The 25,931-nt window shown below is 39.4% G+C and overlaps 1 protein-coding gene across 1 annotated transcript; it reads right to left on the reverse strand.

Annotated features, from left to right (window-relative positions):
• Positions 1–4,891: 4,891 nt before the first annotated feature.
• On the reverse strand, positions 4,892–25,931 carry grap2a (GRB2 related adaptor protein 2a). The gene is made up of 8 exons (XM_085272106.1): positions 25,501–25,931; positions 17,298–17,432; positions 17,128–17,219; positions 16,010–16,129; positions 11,112–11,307; positions 7,911–8,000; positions 7,532–7,648; positions 4,892–5,990 (listed from the first exon to the last, which is right to left on the reverse strand). The coding sequence occupies exons 2-8, from the start codon at positions 17,373–17,375 to the stop codon at positions 5,811–5,813; spliced, it is 873 nt and encodes a 290-aa protein (XP_085128232.1). The 5' UTR covers positions 17,376–17,432; positions 25,501–25,931; the 3' UTR covers positions 4,892–5,810.

Raw genomic sequence — 25,931 nt, forward strand, 5'->3', positions numbered from 1 at the left:
TACCTGTGCTGACAGGTAGCAAGGGGGCGGAGCCAACAGGTACGTTATTAAAGAACATCCGGCCTGTAAACTTTCAGAGTACAACTTTCAAAAGGCAACAACGGAAGTTTGTCAGTGGTGGATCCTTCAGAGTAGAGGAACGTTATTGTAGTTAACCAGAGATGTCAAACTTATTTTATGTTATCGGCCATATACACACTACTTTGCTCTTAAGCATTATTGTAAAGAAGTTTAACTACTCATTTAATCCCTTACTTGACCTAATATGAGAACTAGAAATGCAGTTTCAACAGTGGCTCATTGCCCAGATGGTTCTGTATTTATAAAACATTAAAACAAGTTTTTTTTAATTCACAGAAATATTTTTAACTGTAGACACAGCATAATAAAAACAGAGATTTTAGTTGATAGTGGAAAACAGGAACTTTTATGTCATTTCTGTCATGGTTCTCAAGATCTGGAGAGGTCGTGGTGTGTGTATTGTTTGTCTTAACCTCTCCCACCAGGGCGGAACTGGACCTTGGTTCCCCGCCTCTGAACCCACCCTGAACACACACCTGTGGCTCATTCACACTGATCCTGGCAGACTACTTAAGATGGCAAGAGAGGCTGCTTCCTCGCTGGATCGTCACATTACCAAGTGTCAGTGTAGTGTAACCTATGGAAATGTTCCTTTGATCCCCTAGAGTTTCCTCCTGACTTTGTTTTTTCCTCTGTGTACAGGCCTTCTAGACTCCCTGCCCGTCTTCCCTGCCGTCTGGATTTCTGTGGATGTGTGTGAGTGAGCGTGAGCTTCTTAGTGTGGACATTTTTGAGTTACGGATCGAGTGGAAGAAGAGCGTGTGTGTACCCCCGTCTTGGACCTTCCCTTCGGACCCCGCCCTACTCCCTGGAGCCCCGTGTTATCTGTTCCACTGTATATATGTATATATTCTCACTTGGTGTCACATTTCAAATAAACCCTCACCCTCTCTCTAAACTTCAGAGTCCTGCGAGTGAGTCCTCTGCCTACTAATCTGTGACAATTTCATTGTTTTATCTATTACTTGACTACTTTGGTGTAGTATAAATGGTAATGCGGGAGGAGTCTTTATCAGTAGGAAAAGCTGCAAAATTTATGACAATGCAGCTAAAAGTTCAAAATCTATGTACGAAGGTTTCCAGCAGGTCTGTTTGGAGTCTTATGTTTTGCATCCCAACTAAAAAATACTTCAAATTAAAACTAAATGCAGAAAAGCATCTTATGTAACTAAAATAAAAATAAAAACTAGACTTTTGAAAAAAGTTCTCGTTGTCCAGGGCTGTGTGCTCGGGTGTGCACTGGCTCACTCTGGCTCTGCTGCTTGGCGGGGCCTGGCCCCCCTGGCTCTATCGGGCCCCTTGCAGGGTGTGGGGGCTCTCGGGTCTCTGGGTCCAGGGCTCAGTCTGCTCTGGCTTAGCCGGCTGCTTGTGGAGCCTGCAGGCTCGTCGTCACTGCTGCCCACCGTGGCTTCTGGGTGACCATCGTCCGGAGCTCTCCTCCTTTTCCAGGTGGGTGGCGTGATCGCCCCTGCGGTGGTCCTCCTTGGGATTTCGTGCTCTGAGAGGGCCTGTAGATGTCAGGGACCCGGGTCTCCTCCATGCCTGCTTCATGTCCTGGGGGGCAGGGCTGTGGCTCCCTACACCCACTATCAAACACTTACATGGAGAAACCTTATGAATACAAGCGCACTCACACACACAGGTTTGCAAACAAGTACTCACAGACACTCACTATCTTGGTCAGCTGCTGCCTCGAAACATATCATGCATCATTAATACCATGTGCTGCTCAGTAACATTTAATATTTATTATTTACTGTTACTCGTGGTTGTGTTGGTTGTTGCTATGGTTTCCTTGCTGTGTTGTTTTCGTTTTGTTTTTTGTTTTTTTAAGCAGGTGTTGAAGCAGATTTTCAGTCTTTTATTTCTTTCTTTATCCCTCTTCTCTATTTTTCTCTCCCTCTCCTTCTGTTCTCTCCCCAACTTCTCTTTCCTTATTCTGTTCGGTCCTGTGCGTTCTGATAAAAATCTAATAAACTATGACTATGAAGTCGACCTTTCTTGGCCTTCAGACAAGAATTCTGATTGCGGCAGTGCCGGACAGGACAGCAAAACCAAGAATAAAAAGTTTATATATTTTTCAGTTTGGTAAAAATTTCTATTACATTTAACATTTTATTACTGTCTTGTTATTGTACTTTCTGTACTGGTTTTCCTAAATATTGCTAATGACATATTCCCTCCATTCAATAACAATCAAAAAGACTAAAACTAAGAGTGAAAATTTAAAATAAATAAATAAATAAACCTAAACATGTTCAAACAATCTAAACTGAACATAAACAAAAAAAAATCCAATCTGGAAACCAACAGAAACTAAACTGAACTGAAAGCAAAAAGTCAAAATAGAATAAAAATAAAAAGTAATTAGAAAATACAAAACTATAATAACTCCGAAGCAAAGGTTCCCAAATGGTGTGTTTTGGGATTTTGCACAAAAAGTAAGGAATTAAATCTTAAATGTTCTATATCAGAACACATCACCAGGCCCTGATTAGTAGTGATGAGGGGGAAAAAACAAAAACATCTATTCACGTCCACTTATCATTATCAGGTTTGCAGAGGAGCTGGAGTCTATCACAGCTGCCACAGGGTGACAGACATGGTACACCCTGAACAGGTCACCAGTCTAACATAAAGAGACACACAACCATTCACACTTATGGGAAATTCAGAGTTACCACTTAACCTAACCTCACTAACTGCGTGTCTTTGGACTGTGGGAGGAAGCAGGAGCACCCGACGAGAACTGACGCAAACACAACAAACATGGAAACTTCACAGACGGTGGAGTCAAACTCAGGACCTTCTTGTTGTAAGGCAACAGTGCTAACCACGATGCCACCATGCTGGTACACAAAAGCACCTAAAGAAAAAAAAACTGTCTGGAGATATTACTGCAAAAGCTTCCTGTTTCCACACATGTTATCTTAGTCACCTAGAAACCAAACATCGCTTCTCATCCCTGGCCTAAAGTAAGAGAGCACCGGATCTTAACGAGACGCAGAGCCTGTGTGAAAGTTTCTGATACAGAAATGGATGCATGTTACATTAGCGGTGCTCTCTGCAAACTAAAAAGTGTCGTTGGTACCCTGCTCAAAAATCCCTTCATCTGATGGTTCAGATAAAACTGTCACTGATGTCATTCCACAAGACATGGGGGTTGTTTTCTGCAGCTATAAATAGATGCTGTCCTGCTACTCTTCAGTGAGCTTTCTTTAGAGAAAAAGCTTTGAGTGACTCTGGATAACAAATGGATATCAGACAGTGAACTTTCTCTTACATCAAAGACAGATGTTTGGATTTATTGAGTATTTTACTTTTTTCTATGTTATGGTCTATGAGCAAATTTTCATTTTTTTTTATTAAGTTATGTTGTCAGAAATGTGATATTGGGTTTATTTGTATTGAGTTGGGCTGTTTTCATCTCCACTTCCAGGTGCCATAGCTGTACAACAAGCTACTGACAGGATCACCTTCAACCACCACAACTACCTGCTTGTTATACACACATGAATTTTTGTAAGAAAAAATAAAGTATATAAGTGTCTTTTTTTTTAATTCCAGAAGTCTCAAAGTCAGTGGGGAAGTTTTAAATGAGTTCTTTGTTCCTTGCATCAAAAAAGTAAAACGAGTGCAATTTCTTTGTCTTTAATAGGGATTTTATTTTGAAGGGCAACTCTCCTTAACTGCCCATATGGAAAAGAAATAGTAAAAACATATGATTTACTCATGAAAGTGGCCACTTTCTCATTACTTTCATATATTTTTTTTAGTAAGTATACAAAACATTCAAGTTTCATTATATAATTTTTCAAGGGATCTTATATGTGTTTTCACTCTTGTATGCTTTTCATACAAGTTTCATACAAGACAGATAAAAACTTTATAAGATTTATATATATCTTTTCCATATGAGTGTACTTCTGGAGTTTTGGTTAACGTTAAGCAGGTGGACAATAATTCAAGTACATCTGCCATGATTTCTATTATTTTCTGTCAGGTTTTGTCTTCCATTGGTTCATGTTCACATTAACCTTGTGAATATGAACTTTTTCATCTCTGGCTGTGAGCACCAAAGCCCCACCCACCTGCTTGCAAACCCACTTGTTTGCGAGAGACAACCAATCAGAAGAAAGTTAGCTTAAAGTGAAGCCTTAAAAGCAACTGAATGTAACTTCCTGTGTTTAAAAGACATTTAAAGCTTTCGAAATTAATTAAAACAGCCAAAAAAATTTAAAGAAACAACCTCGGTCATGATTTCCATATCGTGTTTGTACTGTGCTGAAGACAAATCGACTAAAGTTAAATATTGTAGGGCTGTCTGCATGTCGAACTGTGTAAATGTGTGAAAAAAGCGCTGGTGTGAATGTGTGCTCAAACTGTAAACAGTGCATTTGCAAATTTGAACCACAAGAGGTACAGTGGGTGATTGTAGCATCCAGTCAGCCATAAGAGGAAGAGGAAATACTGACGGAGAGGAAGACGTTGTAGAACAGCTATTTAAACCACAGCTGAAGGACTCGGGAAGCGACTTTTGTCGCCGCCAGCACAGAGTCTGGGAAATTAACGATAAAAAAATGCAGCAACAGTTTATGTTTGCTATGTTAGCTTTTTGTAGATATGTGATTCACAAGGAATATTGTTCGCTCGATTAGTGCTTCATGGCTTTTTAACCACATCATTAAAAGTCTTTTCTTCTTTTTATCGTTAAAGACTCGGTTATACAGCAGGGCCTTATAAATGTAATTATAGGTTTTACTGCATCTTTAATATTCTGAACCTCAGTTTTGTTCTGTTAACTTTCACATTTTTAGTTTTTTTTATATTATTCTTAACAACGGCATTTTATTTATTTTGTATTGACGTTACACTTGGGTCTTACACGGCCTAGTTTAAATGGATGTGCAAATCATTTTTATAATTTTTACTATGACTCTAAAACGATATGTGACGTTATTAATGTTGGTTAAATGTGATTCATTAAAAACTTTCTAGTAAAACACTGCCCACTAGTGGTGAGAGTTTAATACAATACAAAAAATACAAAAATGTATCTTTAAAGGGGGAGGAGTTAAAATGGCTCATTTCAGGGCTGGTAGCTGCACCAAAGCCCAGTAAGAGATAAAAAATAAAGATTATTTTGATTTGTGAATCATGCAGAGACCAACTCCAAGAATAAAACATTAAATTTTACATAAAATAAATAAAACCTCACCTTTAAAACGATAGAAATACCCAAATGAATATCAGGAATATCACAGGTAAAATGTGATAAGATAAAAACCCCACAGAAAGCCCTCGTTATGAGTGAGCATCATTTAAACATGAAGGTGGTGATAAAAAAAAGTTTATTTAAAAAGTCAATAACATTTTTTGATAAAAATGTGTCAAAAGTGAGCAGACAGTCCATTCATCAGCAGCCTGGCCAGCAAGCATTCAGACAACATGCTTACTGACACGTCATGATACAAACAACATCCTCAGGCATCATTTGCAGCATTTCCTGTGTGCCAGGTGAACATGTGGGAGCTGTAGGAAGTTCCTGCAGGTGTCTCTGCTCCTTTGTAAATAAAGCTGCACTGCCTCAGTCCTCTGGTAGGAGGCTGACACGCAGCACATACAGAAGCCTGCTGGTTCACGTTCAGAAACCCATCAAGAGCTGACGCAGCCGCAGATCGAGTCTGAACGCACGCAGGCGTTTTAAAATCATCGCCTGTGGCGTTTCCTTACAGCTGCTCTGTGTAGTTTGCGGGAAACAGCCCAGTCGATCCTCTCAGCCTGCCTTTCCACCACGACGCATCGGAGTTATCCAGCACGTCGATGATGTCGCCGGCGGAAAATTCGAGCTCGTCGTCTTCCTCTGCGGTGAATTTGTAGAGTGCCCTCACCTGCAGCGTGGATGGTCTCTGCAGATGGAAACCAAACAGTGATCAATACCTGACAGACACAGCTGTAGCTGTGAGAGTCCTTTACTGGACTGCTTTTTGTGACTTCTGCATTTTAACATTAGCTAAAAAGTCATATTCTGTAACTTGTCTTTAGCAGCCACACATCCCATACAGTGACATGAGCCTTTAAAGTTTACCCAAAATGCACTTTTTAAAAACATTTTCCACTGAATTACCAGAAAACAGATCAAACATCCAGACTGCCAAATACTTCTGTTTCTGTTCCTCTACATCTCAGACAGTGCAGTTTATTGAAACTATGATATATCCTGATACCGATACTCAAAGTTTGTTATTCAAAAATAAGCAAAGTGTGGCTTCAGACTGCGACACTTTGAGTGGGTGTAAATTGATTTGACTGCAGTTTTTAATAGAGCTTAAACGTGTTTTTCACTTCTGTGTAAAGGCAGTTCTGAAAAAGAACATTTTCTCAGGACAAAGCAGAGTACATTCACAACGACTGCACAGGATTTAAGGGGGTAAGTGGCTGCCAGGAGCGGCTAATCAAACGCTCCTGATTTACTGATCACTGGCGAAGCACAACACTTCAAAGAAAGCAGAGATTTTGGCTGCTGGTCTGAAATATGCAGGTGCGTGCACGGACTTCCCCCTGAGGTCAGCAGTGCTCAGAGAAACAGCTAAGAGCCCAAGAGGCTACATCTTAGACTTTACATGTATCAATTAGCATATTAAAGGTCAAAGTTCACAACAGCACAATTAGAAAAAGACTGAACAAGTGTGGATTGTTTGGAAGGGATGCCAGAAGAAAGACTTTTCATGGCACCATGGCTTAAGTTTGCAAAGTTATATTTGAACAAACAACAAGACATCCATTGTACAGATAAGGCTAAAGTGGAGATGTTTGACCATGATGCACAAAACCAAACACGTTATCGGCACAAACATCTCCTCTGAAGTATCCTCAAGTCAAATGTGATGCTGCCTGATAGCTAAAGCTTGGCTCAAACTGAGTCACGCAATGACACGGCTGTGTGAATAGCTGAAAGAGAAGAACCGAGGTGCTGCAACGGCCCAGTCAAAGTCAAAGTCCAGACCTCCCCCTGACTGAAATGTGGTGCAACCTTACAGGAGAAGCTGTGCATAAATCAATGCCCGCAAACCTCAATGAACTGAAGCAACTCTGTAAAGACGAGTGGGCTTAATTTTCTCCGCAGCGATGTGAGAGACCGATAAAGTTATACCGAAAACAACAATTCAAGTCGCTGCTGCTAAAGATGGCTCTGCAAGCTCAGTTTTTCACACAACTGTTTATATTTGTCACCATTTATTCCGAGTACTGAGATATGTGTTCCTAGCAGTCATTATTTTTATTAAAATCTTAAAGCTGTGATCTAGTTCGTTTCATGTTGTCTTATTGGAAGTTTAGAATAAACGCTGATGTCACCCGGCTGAACGCAGTGTATCAACATGATGTTAGCTGGTCTACAGTTTCCTGTGTTTACCACAGCCAGTAAGCATCAAAGCGTGGCGGGGCTGACCTGAGGCAGAGGCAAGGTTTCAGAGGTGCGTCTCAGAGGCTGAGCCGAAGTAGAAGGACTGTTTCTTCCTGTGTGGCCGATCGTATGCGCTCGCGCCTCCAGCTCGGGTCTTCTGCCCTTAAAGCAGAGAGCAACACACACGTTACATTCCTGCTTTTGCTTATTGTACAACACAGAACAATGAGCCGAAACGTTACGACCACCCCCGCCTAAAATAGCTTGGTCTCGACTCTTTAAAGGCAAATTAGATTTTGCTTTTCTGTTTCCTGCACTTGGTTTAAAGTTCTGAACCTATTGTTATCTTTGTGGCTAAAACCTTTGCACATTATTTGCTATCAGAGACTTCAGAGCTGAGAGGAAGAAAAGCTGTAGCTCATACCATCGAGCTGGTACTCTGGTCTGAAGATCGGCGTGGAGCCGTATTGAAAGCTGGTGTTGTACGTTGCTCAGGCAAACTCCCCCTCTTCACCTGCAGGAAGGAAGCCGACAGGAAGAAGATAAGATGCAGTTTTTATTTCTATTTATGTTCAGAAATCTAACTTTTTTCATCTTATGCATGATTGATTTTTACAGTGAAAGAGACTTCAAAACAAGAACAACCGCAGGTAATGTAATATGGGTCTGCGTTTAAGCTCCTAAAATAGACTGAAGCAGAAAAGTGCATCTTTATACCTTCATGGAACATCATAAATACAAATTAACAAGTTCTTACAACCAGAACGCCCAGTTTTACCATGAGCTGCTTTCAAATGTGATTGTTTTCAAAGTAAAACACAAAAAAGTGCATTACATTCTCAAAAGTATCCCAAAATTTATTGATCTCATCGGTTTCCTTCATCGTAGGACCCAACATTACTGAGCTTTCAGTGTAGACGTGAGTGGGTGATCAATGAAGAACTTATTACCAAAGGTTAAACTAACATCCAGCTAACATTTTTTGGTTTCCCTTTCAGTTCAACTCAATTCACTTTTATTTATTTGGCACCAAATCACAACAACACTTGCATCAGGGCAACTGTTGTTGTATGTGTAATGCGTAATTTTTGTCCAAAATGTATCATTCTTTATTAGATAAACTTCCTTAACTGCTTTATAACACAAATATCTAATGAGCCAATCACATGGCAACAAGTGCATGTAGACAACCTGCTGAGGTTCAAACAGAGCATCAGAATATAGTTTGTTGATGTCAGAGGTCAGAGAGGAATGACCAGACTGATTCAAGCTGACAGAAAGACAACAGCAATTAAAATCACCACTCATAACAAATTTATGCAGAAAAGCATCTCTGAATGCAAAACACTGCAAACCTTGAAACAGTTGGGATTTAGCTGCAGAAGACCACATCACTGCACGCCGCTGCTGTCAGCCAAAAACACGAAACTAAGGCTACGATTTACATGGGCTCACCAACATTTGACACTTAAAGAAAAACTGTGCCCGGTCGAATGAGTTCTGATTTCTGCTGCAATATCCTGATGGTAGGGTCAAACCTGAAAGCATGGATCCATCCTGCCTCGTATCAAGGGTTCAGGCTGGTGGTGATGATGATTTTTATGGCACACTTTTGGGCCCCTTGGTACCAACTGAGCATCGTTTAAACACCACAGTCCTCTTGAGTATTTTGCTGACCCTGTCCATCCCTTTGTGACCACAGCCTACCCGTCTTCTGATGGCTGCTTCCTGCAGGGTAACGCGCTAAAGCTCAAATCATCTCAAAGTCTAATCGAGCACCTTTGGGATGTGATGGAACTAAAGATTTGCATCATGGATGCACAGCTGACAAATGTGCAGCAGCTGTGTGATGCTATCATGTCAACATGCAGCGAAATGTTTGACGGCGTCCAACCCAGGACTCGGAAATGTGTATGTCCACATATTTTCGTATTTAAAAAAAAAAACCTCTACCAACAGAAAGACGCAGAATTCAAAGACTCGAATAAGACACGTAGACGTTTGCGTGGCGCTTTTAGTTTCTCAGGATTTTTACAGTTTCCCTCCATCACTTTGATGTGCTCACATTAAACCACCTTCTTAGCTTTCATTTCCTCTTCACACTCTTTTACATGATCAGTCAAGGGGGGCAACTGGTCACAGTTCTGCTTTTTATCAGTTAATCATAAACTAAAAACATACTCTATTATTTTCATGTATTTCCTGCTCGCTCTCTGCCTGAACAGGCTTAAAACATTACAGCTTTCCTACAGCTTAGCTTTAGTGATAAAGTGATCATTCTGCTTTTTTCAGTGGCTTCAGATAATCCTCCTCGCATGTTCGTTCACATTCAGGTGCCTCACTTTTACAGCATCTCTTCAACATTAACAGGCCTCTATTAATAATAGGGAGGGAGGCATTGTGAAACTGAGCACATTTATATCTCTGATTCAGTCTCAGTTTCACACCTAACACAGTGGCTTAAGTGGTTAAGAAAGAGGCTTGAACCAAAGCAGCAAATTCTAGAGCGCAACTATGAAGTCTGTGCATCAAAACTGCAATTCCTCTAATGGCCAGTTAAGGCTGCCCCCAAATGTGGGTCCCCATAGAGTCCCATGTCAACAAGTCCAGCTTTAGAAGAAATAAACATTTTACAGAGTGGTCAATAAAACAGTTTTGGTCTTTGTGGATAGTTTCTCCATGATACCAACTGTGCATTCAAAGGTAGTTAGTGTTTAAAATTAGCTATAGCTGCCGAGCTACAGTATGGTGTCGTTGCCTTTTGGAACATTTCTACAGGAAATAATGTGAGGCTCAGTTAGGACAAGAGAAATTCTCATATTTTATTTGCCTTAGCACAATTAGCTCATATTTTATTAGCCTTAACACAATTAGCAGGTACCTCTGAGTCCAATTTGCTAGCATAACAAACTCATATGTCCAAATATAGAAACCTCTGGCTCCAAAAAACGAGCATGACCGCATCCAGCACACTAACGCTGAGATTTCTAAATGTCAGCTCTGTAACCTTCATGTGTCATCATGTTTTATACACAGTCTATGATTTGAAGCCAGTTGGGGACCCATGTGTGTAGAGCTCTGTCTGCACAGTTTCGTTTTTAGGCTTTTCCAACTTATCCTACCATCGAAAAACAAAAGCATGCTAGGTTATCGTTGCCCATCTTGCACCAGGACTTCACCAGGAGTTCTTCTAAAGGTCAAGAGGTTTAATAGAAGAGTTCAAAAGCTTCTCTGCAATCAACATGTAAAAATGTTCTTTTGGAAAATGTCATCGTTGGAGTGTTTGGCATTTAGATCATCATCATGGGTTATCGGTTTTATCAGTTATCAGTCATGTTTTCAGTCTATTAAAGACTAATTTTCCCTGATTTTGCAGAGCTGGCTTCAAATAGTCTTTGTTAAAAATGTTCTCAGTATGACTAGAAAAAAAATTCTCATTACACTGAAATTTAACACGTCATCTTTTTGCCTGACACCTGAAATGTGGTTTGACCTTCTGCAATACCACAGAAACTGTCACATCATTTATCCCATTATCTCTGTGTGACACATTACTGTATGTTTGCTGCAAAATGTAAAATTTATAATCAGGTTTTGATTTCTGTAGATATGCTCGAGGCGTTACCGGCTGGGATGGGGAGGGGAACCCTTTGCTGTCGTTGAGGCTGCCATCGTTGAGGTAAATCACCCTGCTTTTAGAGATGGTGTTGGTTTTGTAGAACTCCACCAGCTTGTTGAGGGAGGTGAACTTCTCCTGCCACAGGAAGTACTGGCCTTTGTTGTCCCTCATCACTCTGAAGTGCTGGACGTCATTCTCATGTCTGAGGAGAAGAGATAAAGATTACATCTTTACTATCCATGGCCCACAGACTAAATAACTACTAAATAACAAAAGGTCATTTTTAATTACACAACACTATGTGGATAACATTTCAGGGTCAGAACTAACCGCTTTGTAAAGCGCTTTGAGTGCCTTGAAAAGCGCTATATAAAGCCAATCCATTAAAACATCAGTTTTTCGCCCCTCATACAGCTTCAGTCTGGCTATACTTTTACACTAATTTGACGAATCGCATCCATCACATCTACTTCTGTCCAGATTTATATGCAGCAAAGACCAAACTGAAGTAAATCAGGTCTTAAAACTGGATTAGAGACAAAGGCTGAAAGGTCTCTCCTTGATCATATCAGACTTCCAAATTGAAACAAATGTGTGATTGTGTAAATGATGTTAACTGAAATAAAATTGAGTAAACAGAGTCTTTCGTGGCCCTTTATTATAGAGAGAAAACCTTGATGTACTAATCCTGGTCAGAAGCTCTTATAAAACAGTGCCCTGAAAGAAGGAGTTGAAATTTGTTTAATTTCTTGAGGTTTTTTTCTGCTTCTCATTCTTTTCTAAAGGGAGTGCGCAAGAACATCTACATAACAGACGACTCCCTGTTTCCTTCATCCCACTGGTTCCTCTCTCCTTATCTGGATTGTCCTCTGCTGGTTGATGCACAAAACTACAACATCAAACAAAAACTCCCTCAGCACATAACTGGGTCAATTTATATAGTGTAAAAAAAGTAAATCTACTCAAGGCACATAACAGGCCTAAGAGCACTTGAAGTGTGGATATTATTTATTTAAAGTGTGACCAGAGTTTTCACCACTATGAATCATACGGTACTGTATGTACAGTGCTTGTGATGTGTTGCTTCGAGCAAATGACAACAAAAATTCAGCCAACACCCAGGAAGCAGCCAATTTATAGTGTAAAACTACCACCCAACTATACAGAGGTCATACAGAGATCTACAGCTGAAGTCCCCTAAACTTCAGTTTCTTTCCAAATTATGTTTGGATGACTAAAGCTGAGGCACGGTGGTGTTAGCATCATGCTCTGGTGCTAATTTAATGCCAATGGTACATTGCACAACATGGATGTAATAATGAACTTAACTACTATACAGTTAAAACGTGGGCAAGATTGAGTGCTCCAAGAGAACAATGATCCCAGACACACATTTAAACTGGTTTTGGAACAAATTTGAAGAAACTCTTTCAATTCTTCGAAGAACAATGGTCGAATATCCAGAAATAATTATGCCAGAAGCTACGAAAAGAGTCTGGTCGAGGTGCAACTTGCTAAATGAGATTAAACCAAACATTAGTGTGGCTGAATGTCCCTGTAAGTATACTTTTGAGTCTGTGTGGATTGGAGAAAATCAACAATAAACTTAAACTTGTGCACCCAAATCACATTTATTACAGTTAATAAAGATGTTTCCGGTACAGTTATTCCAACCTGGAAAACGAACAGTTCAAAGAAATCATTAAAAGCCCCAAATCACCAAGACATTGATGCCCGAGCACGAGTGTACGTAAACCTCTGACCACAACATTAAAAACCCATGGACATACTAAAAGACAGCACCTGTTACTGGTTACTGAAAAATTAAAATACACGAGTCTTGAAACCATTTAGGACTGGAGATATTTTGCACGGGTGTTATAAATAACATACGGCACGACAGTCTTTCAAACTGTCCCGGCGGATCCTGTAATCAGAGCGCTAAAAGGAATCATCTGCGCTGGTGGTCTGACAGACAGCGGACACGAGAGGATAAACTGACTTCACCTCTGCCTCGCTTGTTTATTCTGCAGCTGCCTTTGGTGATAAAAAATAAGAACCTCCAGCGAAGGAGGAAAGAGCTCAGAGGGCGTGACACTGCAACGCCAAAATATTAGGGAACTCTAACTGATCTTTTAGTAGATGTTATCACACTTCCAGTTTAAAAACAACCTAATTATTTTCTTAAGCACAAGCACATTAAAATAATTCAAACAATCTAAATGTCAATTTGATGATTTTCTTGACTGTTTTTTTTGGTCTACGGAGTGCACAGACCAGGGGTGTCCAACTGCCAGTGTCCTGCAGGTTTTAGATCTCACCCTGGGTCAACACACCTTTATCAGATGATTAGTTACTTATCAGGCCTCTGGAGAACTTCAAGACCTGTTGAGGAGGTAGCTTAGCTATTTAAAATTAGCTGTGTTGAATCAAAGATGCGTCTAAAACCTGCAGGACACCGGCCCTCGAGGCCTGGAGTTCCTCACCCCTGACATAAATGAAGTACATAGATTTTGTGTGTCATTTTATGCTGGAAAAACTATACAGCAGCCTCACATGAATAACTGTGCAGCCTCAAAAGTGCCAAAATGAAATAAGTAAATACATCACCAAAATATTATTTCATTAAAACTGTAAATAAAAAATGTTTTAAATACATAATGAATTAATTAAATTAATTAAATTAATTCTTAATCCAAATATCAACTATGTTTACATTTTCGGAAAACTCCCCTCTGACCTCTCACCTTGAGGTCGAGGTCACTGAGATTCGAACTCAGGTTTTCAGTAGATACACCGATGGTATCAGTCGCTTTAATCTCCAGTTATCGCATTCACAAACTCTGGTGTCCATGTCGCCTAGCTGGCTACCCGCCCACCCAGCAGGGTGACGACAATACGCCATCAGGCTTTTATGGCTGAGGCGTAAAAAGGCGGTAAAGTACTCAGTGAAGCTGTGCACAAGTGTCGCCAAGTGTCAGATGTTATCAACCTGCCGTCTCACTCTGAGCTGTCCTCCAGTCCTGACTGTACTTGTCACGCAGGAACGAGCAAGTATGAAAACTCAAACTCTTTATACTTAGTATGAAACAAACACTGACCAAAAGCAAAGCAAGGCTTTGACTAGAGCAGCTTTAGTCCCGCCCACTGACTTTGGTGCTGCAGTTAAAGATAAATAAATGCATGCAGCACAGCATGCAGTACCATATTAACCACAGTGAATAGGATTTTGACTAAATAAATCCACAATTAATTAATTACACTTTTAATTAACTGTTTGTTTATGTATTTATTTCATTTTGACACTTGTGGTGCTATGTCTATGTTGGATGCACATAAAGCACAGCTCTAAATGATACTCTGTTTTATTTGTGTGTGTTATTCTGATTTATGAGGTTAAGCTACAAAATTAACCTCATATTGTATTGAAATAAGACTTAAGTATTAAATAAGACCTGAAACTAGCAACTGAGACCATGAACCATGTTCACTGGAGTTACAGTTCAAGTGACAAGTATGGTTATTTTTTTCATTAGCTCGTCTTTTCGCAAACAGACGAGTCTCCCTCTGCTGGCTGGGAGAAATAATGCAGATATAACGTACTTTTATATTAATCCGATTGGCCTGTTTCATGGGAACTGTAGTTGGACCAAAGAGACAGTTTTGAAAGTGTATAGCCGGTTATGGTTCAAACCAAAATGGTTACCAGGAGCAGTGGGGGTTGTGGGATAGGTCGCTGTAACACTTTAAGATCCGAAGTATTTGCAAGTCCCTATATAAATCTTCTTTACACAGTGAATACGCATCTGTTTTTAATGACAGTGTGGTCAAACAAACCCTCGGTGTTGTGGCTGGTGCCATCCATTGCAAAATCTTGGTGTTTATTAGTTACCAAAGTTGGAAAAAGGAAGTTTGGTTTCAACTGAAACCCAAGATTCGGCATTTTTGAATGAGAGTGAAACTGGTCTCTACCACTGTCCATTCACGTGACACTCAAACAGCACACAGAGCTGGAAGTTTAGCTTGAAACCATAAACTATTAATAAAATAGACAGCATCATCACCCACAGGTTTCTGGACATATTATTTTGAGTTACGGTTTTTACAGTGTTAGTTTCTTAGACCATATTTAGAAGGTGTGCTGTTAAGTTATCATTTAACAGTATTGGGAGATTGACTCTCACTTGGAGCCAGCCGCTTGGTAGAAACATAACATAAACGAAACTTTAGCATCTTCCCTTCGTTTACATGACACATAAAACCGGTCAATACGAGACACCAGCAGACTTTCACCGCTGAGCCAAATAAAAAACTTTGTGATTGGTTTTTATAGCACAATTTTTATAACACATTACATGGTGCAACTAGTAATTTTTTCTTGAATTAATCATTAAAAATCAAGTAAATGTCAAAGAAGAGCAGAAAGGTAATCAGAAATCCAAAGTGATGTTTTCGATTGTCTCATTTTATCCAAATTCAAAGACGTTCAGTTTACATTTTTAAAGAAAAAGAAGCTAAAACATCAGGTTATGTGATGAGTTCTTGAAAAACAACACCATTTGGTTCTGGATCTGGATCTAGCCCCGTCTGGTCTATATGCGAAACAAATGTAAAAATATTTCTTTACTGTTTTATGAACTAAAAGAATGGATATCCAGTTTGATGCTGGTTGAAGACGCTGACGTACTAATATGCCTAGCATGCTGTCAAAGAGCTGAACAAACAGAATAAGTGACTCGGTAATATTCTATAATTTACTTCCCCTTTAACTGTCAAACCAGATGTTGACTAAGCATAGTTAAACATGCTGAACATCAGCACGTAGGCACGCTAAAGTACGCATTTAGCTTCAGCATAAATATAGCTGTGAGCCAAACTTTAAGACTTCCCATTGCTTTACTCACTTGACAGAAATGGAGAAATCCCCCAGGGAGGTTTGGCACCCTCGGATCAGAAACTCCCCGACAGTTTTGGACTTGAGTATGTCCTCTGCAGCACTGCGACTGGCGTCCTCCTTAAACCACCTGCACACAGAGGCCACAATGCTGCTGGTTATCTAAATTAAGTCACTCACACTCGTGCACAAAGCGGCCAGGAATCGTTACAAAAGTTTAAAACCAAGAATGAACCAATGTTGCTTTAGTCGTTTTTATTTACCCTTTATTCATACCTGTAATCCCACTGAGGCTCAATGTCTCACTCACAACAATAAAAAAGCTAAAATTGCCTAAATCTTTTGGTTTGTTTATACTGCTGCTTTTTTATGTTTGCCCGAGTTAGAGTTATGCTCTGTTTTAGCCAATCAGCCATTGTTTCACAAACAACAAAACCTTTCAAATGGTAAATGGACTGGTTCTTATATAGCGCTTTTCTACTCATCTGAGCACTCAAAGCGCTTTACACAACTTGTGCATTCACCCATTCGCACAAGCACATTTTTCTAAGTGCTTCATAGCTAACATTCACACACATTCATACTCCGATGGAAGCATCGGAGAGCAATTTGGGGTTAGTATCTTGCCCAAGGATATTTGGCATGCAGACTAGGGGAAGCCAGGAATTGAACCACCAACCTTCCGATGACCTGCTCTACCACCTGAGCTACAGCAGTCTTTTACACGCCGTTTGGCCTAAACTATCCTGTAAGAATAAATTTCCCTGGGTTAAGCCAAACATTTCGTACAAGAGTTGATGTGAACCCAAGTCTAACCCTACCACAAGCTCTCACAGCAGTTTGCGCAAAAATTATGAAACTTAACTGAATTAATTTGTGTTTCTCGACACTGATTTTAACCGTATTTTCACTTCTTGTCCACCAGGCCCCTCGCTCCGCCTCTGTTGTTTCGTGTCAGTGCGCACACACTGAAGATTTTCCACTCAAAGGGTAAAAGCATTGGCATCGTGAGTCAATTTGCAGCTCACGCCTCAGTTCAAGACCCCCACAAAGAAATGATTTTTACACATCCATTGGATTTTCAAAAGATATCTGTTTGTAGTTCAAGGCTGTAGGTCCCTCTCTTACCCCGGAATCTGGAAATCGATGTAGTTATGTGGTACAAATCCTTCCCGTCCATTCATCTCCGCCTTACACCAATCACCTTCAACGTTTATAATCTGTTCAAAAGCAAAAACAAAACGTGTCAAGCTGGAGGAAATGGAAAACATGCCTTCATTATCTAATCATATACTGACCTTTAGTAAATCACCCTTTCTGAAGCTGAGCTCCTCGTCCTCTGTTGCGATAAAGTCATACTTTCCTGAGGCTTCCATTGAGAAGTTTCAGGGAGGTTTAGAAGAACGTGAAGGAGAAGTGGCAAAGGGCTTTTTCTGCAGGGATGAAGACAAACACCAACACAAGTTATGATTTACAGGTTGTAAAAATACAGCTGACAGCAGTGAAACTTGAACATGCAAACCAGACAACAGCATTTTATTTAAACTGATAGTGTGGTTTGTGTCTGTCGGAAGCCACAAGAGCTCAAGCTGTTGTAAATGTAAATGTTAGTTATTATGCTTCCATCACCATATACTTATGTTTGGACTACAACAGAAACTCTAATGATACGTATTTTATTTTCTAATAGGTTTCAGTGTGCACCCTCTGCCTGGAACCAACCATTCAGTCTTGTAGTGCTGAGGTATTTTGAGCCTTTTGTGCTAATGAACTCAATATTTCTTATGAGACATTTGAAATCACCATCTTGGGCTCTGGTATACTTATACACAGCTCGTAATTTATAGGACATGGAAAGGAAGGACAAGGGAATGACATGCAAGGAGTAAACAGGAACTGGAAAACTTCATTTGTCGTCCATTTTTACATTATGGAGAGACACAGACGCCACTTCTCCATTCCCTGCAGTTTATTTAAACGTATACAGAAAGGATGAGAAGACAGGGGTCGACGCAGTATTCGAGAAAATGCAATTCTCCAACGAAGGAGCTCTAAAACGTGGATCTAATGTTAAGGATCTGAATCCCATGACAGCAGTTATCATCACAGCTGGTTATTTTATTTTCCCACCAACGTGAATAAAACCTTCACTTGTTTGTGGTTACAAAGTGAAGGATGTGGTAAGCTTTCGTGAAAAAGCTGGCTCTATCGTTGCAGCTGTAGAGCACTTTGCAACCTTACACAGTTCTGACAAGAGACACAGAGCTGCATAACACCCGATGCTGATATTAACCTAGCAAACAAATGCCACCTGTTAAACCACACACAGACTTAAAATTAACTTTAACCCTTATAATGGTTTTTATCTTTAATAATGAACAGATGTCTGAAACCTGACTCAAATTCAGATGTAAAAAACTTTAGTTCCTGTTAATTAGACTAGTTATCCCAGGCCAGCGGTACTTTTGCAGGTGCCAGGGAAGTATGTAAAAGCCAATATATAGGAGCTAGGTAACCTGAAGCAACACACAAAAAGGTGTAGCTAAAACAGTGAATAAACAGTTTAAAGTTTACTAGATTAATCATTGTAAATCCTTGGATTAACAGCTAAAGTAATCCAATGAAAGCCAAAGACTGCCAACTACATTTGGCTGATAAAAAACAGGAATTAACATGTTAAGTAGTCAGCTAAAAGTGACGAAAAAGTGTAGCTAAAGTAAGGAATTTAAAAAAAGTACAATTGTTGGATTAAATGCTGAATTAGTTATTTTGAAGTCAAGGATTAACAGCCAAAATAGTCAGATAACAATCCAGGACTAAAAGCTGAATTATTTACCTAAAAGTTGTGATTAATATATGAATTAGACAAAAACTAAACAGGGCTTAACATCTTAATTAGCCATATCAAAATCCCAGATTAGCAGTTGATTTACTCAACAGAACGTCATGGAACAGCTAAAGCATCCCAGTAAAAATCAGGGATTAACTGCTGAATTAATCAGACAGATTCATCAGTTAATTCAAAACACAGGATGGTAATAAGAAGGATAATAACAGATTCGTATAGCACCTTTCAAAAATCCAAGGACACTATACAAACATTTGGTTAAAGTCATGGATTAACAGTTGAATTGTGTTGCATTAAAAATGACAAATTAACAGCTAAATATAAATCACAGATTAACAGTTAAAATATTGAATATTTAATTAGTCGTATCGCAGAGCACAGCGCACAGCGTCATATTATAATAGTTTTATTACACAACACATAACGGTTAGACATGGAAATTGTGAAACAAGGGAGGCGGGGGTCCTGTACTTGGGTGGTAGCTGAGGAGTCACGTGACACATTTCTCAGTGATGTATGCACGTAACAGAATATGCAAACCGTTACGACATAACTGAAAAAGTAACAGTAAAACATTTGTTGAGCTACAAAGTGCTGTGATGTCACACAAAGCCGCATTAATTTTTGATTATTTTTCACATGAATCGCATGCGTCACACAGTCTTGATAATGTGGATCAGATAACGACAGTATGAGAAAAGAAACAGCATAATTAATCATAGCAACAGATAAAACGAATGCACTAATAACCCAGATTTTAAAAAATGGCAAATGATGATTGAAATCAACAAGAGTGCAGAAAAAAAGAGAACTGGTACCGGTGTATGATTTTATTTGTAGGTTTACTTGATCCGAAAAGAAAACAAGTTTTGTGGAATTAATTTATGTCACAAGCAACATTAAAGGTGTCACTAGCTGAAAGTCAAAGGATTTCTCAGTTGGCAGCTTCGGCTCGTCTGTTCTCGCACTTCTTCCTCTCTCTCATACCCTTGGGAGGAGATAAGAGGAAGAGTTGCAAGTGATGGAAAAGTACCCTAAACTTCTTCTCATGTGTTGTTGTATCAGGTCTGTTAGTTCAGTTAATGCCTTGTTTAGTTTTCATCATTTTAAAGACCCTGTTATTGATTTCTTTTTTATAAAATATCTGAATTGTATTAGATTAAAAGCCTCAGCTTATTACGTCACAACTCACAAGTCATCTTTGCAAGCCTTGCTGCTTAAATGCCAACTGAAAAAGACAAATAACTGCGAGGATAGCAGTAAAAACTGCAAATCCCATTTTAATGATTGAAATGGTTAACTAAAAGCTATGAAACATAAGCTGAAGTCCTTTAAGGATATGGGTAAACAGCTGACATCCATCAACAAAAAGTCACAGATTTAGACCTGAAATGATGAGCTTAAGGTTATGGACCAATCCTTGAAAGATTTGGATAAAAACAACAGATTAAATCTTGCAATGGTAGCTACAACACAATCATTCAAACTATGTAATGAATAAGCAGTAATGTGCAAACAGTAAACTAAAATCTATTCTATCTCATTGTGTATTCAGTATCAGTGCGGGTTTAGATTACACAACAGTAACCAAAGGTTGTCAGCTGAAACTGCTAAAAATTGTGAATTACCAGTTGAAAAACTCTTCTTTCAGTAATAAGTAAAGAGTTGCGATGGGTAAAACTCGCAGACAAATAGTTGAAACCTTTGGATTGACAGCTGATCACAGCCACAGATCAGACGAGCGGTGAAACATCTTCAACTTAAACAAGTCCACTCGCTTTCTTTCCAAGCTCCTTAGACTGAAGTTGAAAGATTTCTCTTTTATTATTGGTATTGGGTAAATATTTAAAGTGGCTAAAAAAACAGCAAAAAGTGGACACATAAATATAAACACTGTACCTCTGCTGCTCTGTAGCTCCTGCTGCAAATACAAGCTTGATACTGCCTACTTAAACAGATTTTTTGTTTTAATGAAATATTCGGAACAACACCGACGGTGTGGCACTGTGGGCTGCTTTAATGAACCTGACGTGCTGATTTTGGACAAAAAAATAAAAAAATCTTTTTAATACGAATGGTTAAAAGGATTTTTAAACAGAATAAACCAGGTGAGTTAAGATTAAAGTTAATGAAGGCTCATTTTAGTTAATCAAACTAACTGTCCATTAAAAAGAAATAACAGGTGCAATTCAAGCTGTTTTTAAAGCAGGCTGCAGCTTCAGGAAACCCCCTTGTTATGTGCTGCACAGCTGAAACACTGACCAGTATGCAGCCAGGGCTTTGTGGTTAGAGTTTGCTAGTACAGTTTCAAATATGCCTTAAAAGCATTTCTGTACTCTTTTATTTAGACCATCAAAGTTGTCGTCTCTGCTGTATCCAGTTTGGTCATGGTTTACGAGACTGATTCATCTGGGGATTATTTTCTCAATTAGTCTGAATTTATGTGGCCTAAAAATAGAGCTGGGCGATATATCGAGTTTTTAAAAAATATCGATATATTTTTATACGAGATATAAGATGTGACCATATCCTTTATATCGATATAGTCTATGTTACGTTATAATTATACTTGTGGAGCCGCAAGTTTGCCTCTCTTTCGTCCACTTTCGTCTTTACGCAACGTTACTCGGCCTCGCCTCTCCTTCACTGAACACAACTCCCCCTCCTCCCCCATCGCTTCACCTGCAGGAAGCGACAAGATGGACACGGCAAATCTCCGTTAATGAGTTACTGCGCATCGCCCCGTGCGTGGGGCTGGACGGCGTCAACGTGTTAGCTAGCTAACCGCGCTAACGAGCTAACCACGCTAACGCCATGCAGCCCAGAGGGGCTGCACAGCCTAAAATCCTTTCATTTGCTCAAAAGTTGACAGCGCGCCTTATGTATGAATTCTGGTTGTGCTTGATGGCCGCGAACCGATTTTATGTGGAACACGGCGCTCAGCAATCTGTCAAAAATGTTTTAGTACGACTTTGGTCAGCTACGGAGCTGCACCGCTTGATGGATTGTCGGAGCATTACGGCTGAGCCTCGCGGAGTGATACATACTGTGCTTCAACGTAATATTACCTTACTGTGTATAAGGACCATAAATGGCACCTGTTAAGAGACGTGGTTGCGAAGCGGATTACAAACTCCAGGCTGTCAGTCACGCAGTACAAGTTGGGAACAGAGCAGCTGTGAAATCTGTCTTTGTTATAGTGCTCGTCTTTTAGTTTACATTTTGACTGCACATTTGTGAGCTTTTTGTTATGCACAAAAACAACATTGTTTTCTTTTATTTATGAAGCATTATTATTTAATAAATGCTCATAATTTATTTTTGAGTAAATTTTATGTACATCTGTTCTATGTTAATAAAAGTGCCTGTGTGACATCTGGGACACAGCTTTGACTAAGAACTCCCCTTTTGTTCTTACTTTATGGCTTTAAAAAAAAAATATCGAGATATATATCTTATATCGCCATCCAGCTAAAAAATATCGAGATATGAATTTTGGGTCATATCGCCCAGCCCTACCTAAAAATGTTTCAAATGCCATGTTTTGCCAAAAAATCACATTATTTAGTGCTAAAGAGGGAAAAAATAAGCATTTCAGAGCCTCAAACTCAGTACCTCCAGCTGCCACAAGCATTAAATGTTTCCATATCTGAGGCTTAAACTGGATAAATCCCAGCATGTTGTGCTTAAAAATAACACTCGATTGCTGACCTGAATTAGTTTAGAACTTAATTAGTGTCCTTTTCAGCATATCCACCAAGTACTAAAAGCAAACAGAAGGCTGCACGCATTTGTTCAGTGGTACTAGCAACCAACTGCAACTTTCAGAAGCGTCTTTCTCATGTTGATGCACCTGCATCATAAACTGCCTCTGTGCAGCGACCCTTGCAAATGCAAGAGTTCACACCGGTGCTCTGAAACTTCTTAGATTTCACCAGCAGTGCAGAAGTCACTGACATCTTTCTCTGAATTAAAAGTTTCAAAAAGTAAAGCTTTAACTTTGCTGGGATGGTAAATATATCACTGGCTTTTGATCTGTCAGGTATCCTGATGGGTACTGTCATCACAATCATCTTCAGTGACGAGGAAAACAAACAAAATCATTTTTATAATCTAAAATTTTAGGGCAGAAATTTGCTGCTTTAAGCTTATCAGGCGTAGATGTTGGGTCAACACGACTTTCGGACCTTTAAGGTACGTGGGAGATTGATTCATATTTATAATGGTTTTCCTCAGCATTGCTTGTTGTGTGCCCCGTAAATAAAAACGACTTGGGAGAAATTACATGCTGCTCAGAAATCCTTTTTACTTACAGAAAATGCCACTAAAGTACAATTTACGCATTTTTAAAACTGTCGCACATCATGATCAGTGTTTCAAAGGGGTCAAAATGTAAAACATGAATTTGTTAACCCAACATTTGCACCAGTGGATATTAAGGAGTTCAATATGTAGACATGTAGAGAAAGAGCACACAGCGCACAATCGTTACTGGTAGTTAAAGCAAAGAGGACTGCAGAATGGGAAAATTCCAAGTAAAACCAGACACAACAATATTAAAATCGTTCACTAAATCTAGTGTAGAAGCATTATTAGCTAACCCAGGAATATGATCCCTGTAACAGGATGCATCAGATGTATAAGCAGTTGTTCATTTAAGCTCGCTTTTAGTCTTTTTTTTCATCATTTTTAGGAGCCAAAACTAAAAAAAACATCAAAAAAGCTGTTTTGTGTCACTTTCTTTTGCTTTTTATATTAAATAAATGAATGTTTTACATCAAAATTCATATACGTATTTAGATTAAACTCTTTAGCTGAACCGCTTGAATTTTAGTTTCCACTTGGCGCAGTATCTGTTTATCTGAAGCTCGTGAGTAAAATTCAAAATGAATTAGAAAATAAATAAAATGTAAATGTGAAATTTCCCACTCCAAAGTGGCACCTCGGGCCTGTCTAAATTGGGGATGCAGCTTTGATACTAATCCAGTACTGACTGGGTAAACTGGATCATACGTCATAACAAAGCTCTGAGGAAGCTAACAGGTAACAAGGTGCTTCACGCTCGTGACGCCGCCTTTTTTGTATGTTTGCCAAACACGCAAACGTAACCACAAAAGACCTGAGTCACTATTTTTCGCTCGCTGGGAAACTTTTATTGCACTTCCAGTAAAATAACTAGATTGACATGATTTCACCTTAGTTATCTCTGTCTGCTCCACTCCGTGTGCTCTCGCAGCGGCACTGAGAGCAAGGACAGGCCAAACTAGCATGACCATTTAAAACCATTTAAATTCACTAAGCACTCACACTGAGCTAAAATCGGTTTTATATTAGCCCCGTTTCCAGTGAGGACTACAGCTCATTAATGTAACCCTGCTATCAGATGGTAACTGTCATCAGCAGACACCCAAAGTTGAGGTATGATTGTCAGAATGGGAACAGGATAAGGTTGGATTGGTGGATCAATGATTTGGAAAAAAACATCATCAAGTTTATGGAAGTTTAATTAGCTGTAAACACTGTGATTACATTACAACTTCTCTATAAATGTTCTCATTTGTCAACGCTTCATACGTTTGTTGTTTAACCGTTTTTAACTTTTCAAAGGGCCTCTGTGTTTTCCTTTGATGAATTAGCAACTAATACTTAAAAAATGAGAATTTTAATAGCTTTCTTAAAAGCCTAATACACCTGACGCCACTTTTATGACCCAATAGTAAAAAGCAGTTCAGTTTCAGTTTTATTTGTCATATGCAAGTTAGCACAGGGTCAACATTGCAATGAAATGTGTTTGAGAGCAGCAGTCACTCAGCAGCATGGTACAGTAGAAGAAAATATAATAAAATATAATAAAATAAAATTATTATATATAGCAGCATATATAACTGAATTAACAACTGTTCCTTTCATTTTTCATCTGGATGTTCTGTTGGATTCACATTCCACAATTGAAGAAACAGAATTTATTCCACTTTTAGTCTATTTGTCAAATAGAAAGTGGCTCCTGATGCTCATTCTTTCAACACAGGCTTCATGCAGTGTTTGCAGAGGAGGATGTGACCACCACAGCTCGATTAGAGGAGATGGAACAGGCCTCTAACATGAGGTCTGACCCAACTGCAGCCACAGAAGCAGCTGTTCACAAGTCTGATGAATTAATGTCAGTTATGAACTAAGTACACGCAGGCCCTCTCTTTTTCTCACCAACAATAGCTTTTATAACCACTTCCCCAAAGCTGGGGGTACTCTAAGCATGCAAAATGGGGAACAAACAATCCGATTCAAATAGATCTGAGAAACAGGCAGAAAATGCGAGAAATTCTTACTTCAGGCGTGAAGATCTGCCATGAGTTTACTGGCACTGACGAATAACCAGAAGATGTCAGAGCCTCAAGTGGAGTTCAGCCTTAATTAATGAATTCAACTGAATTTAAAAGGCTGAAAGAACGAGCTGTTGGGTTTTATTTGCGGGAATCTATCTATCTATATTAAATTAAAAGAGACACATTTTGCTTTTCAGCGACTAACATGAGAGATGGAGAAGTGAGAAACTGAGAAAAAGAGGAAGCGCAGTGAGTAGGAGCTGACCTGAGTCTTTTTAACAAACAGCTTTTTCTTTGAATATTTCTGATATTTATTGTGGTTCGGCTTACCTTTCCTCCCCTCTGGAGTCGACTCAAACTTTAGACGAGTTTATTCTAAGCCTGCCCGCTTCTCCCTGCGCAGTTTGAGCGCAGCAGCATATTTTAAACTTTTATTAAATGCAGGAAAAATCTTATTAAAGTCCTGTTTCTGTGCTGAATGAAGTTTCCCCGACGGGTCAGTAGAGTGAATGAAGTCGACTGAGGACGGAAGATAAACACGCTCAGCGTTCGTCTGCAGTCTGCGGTCTTCGCTCTGCTGCTGCAGCTGCACCAAGAGCGACGCCTTCCCTCCAACTTCAGTCCACCTTATCAAAATAAAAGCCACGGGTTCCGCCGTGTCTTCTCTCTGTGTGGTTTTTTATTATTTATTAGAGCCCAACATTAAACCAATGAGCTATTGTTACTATTATTATTATTATTAGTAGTAGTAGTAGTATTTA

This window comes from Mchenga conophoros, linkage group LG4 (assembly GCF_057382185.1).
Source record: "Mchenga conophoros isolate Kocher_MC1m ecotype Shallow Benthic linkage group LG4, M_conophoros_male_GT1.1, whole genome shotgun sequence".
In the NCBI taxonomy this organism is placed as follows: Eukaryota; Metazoa; Chordata; class Actinopteri; order Cichliformes; family Cichlidae; genus Mchenga; species Mchenga conophoros.

Coding starts and splice junctions, on each gene's coding strand:
- grap2a (XM_085272106.1), bottom strand. CDS start 17,375: ATGGAAGCCTCAGGAAAGTATGACTTTATCGCAACAGAGGACGAGGAG. Junction 17,220..17,297: donor GAAAGGGTGATTTACTAAAG/GTCAGTATATGA, acceptor GCTTTTGAACAG/ATTATAAACGTTGAAGGTGA. Junction 8,001..11,111: donor TCCCCTCCCCATCCCAGCCG/GTAACGCCTCGA, acceptor TCCTTCCTGCAG/GTGAAGAGGGGGAGTTTGCC.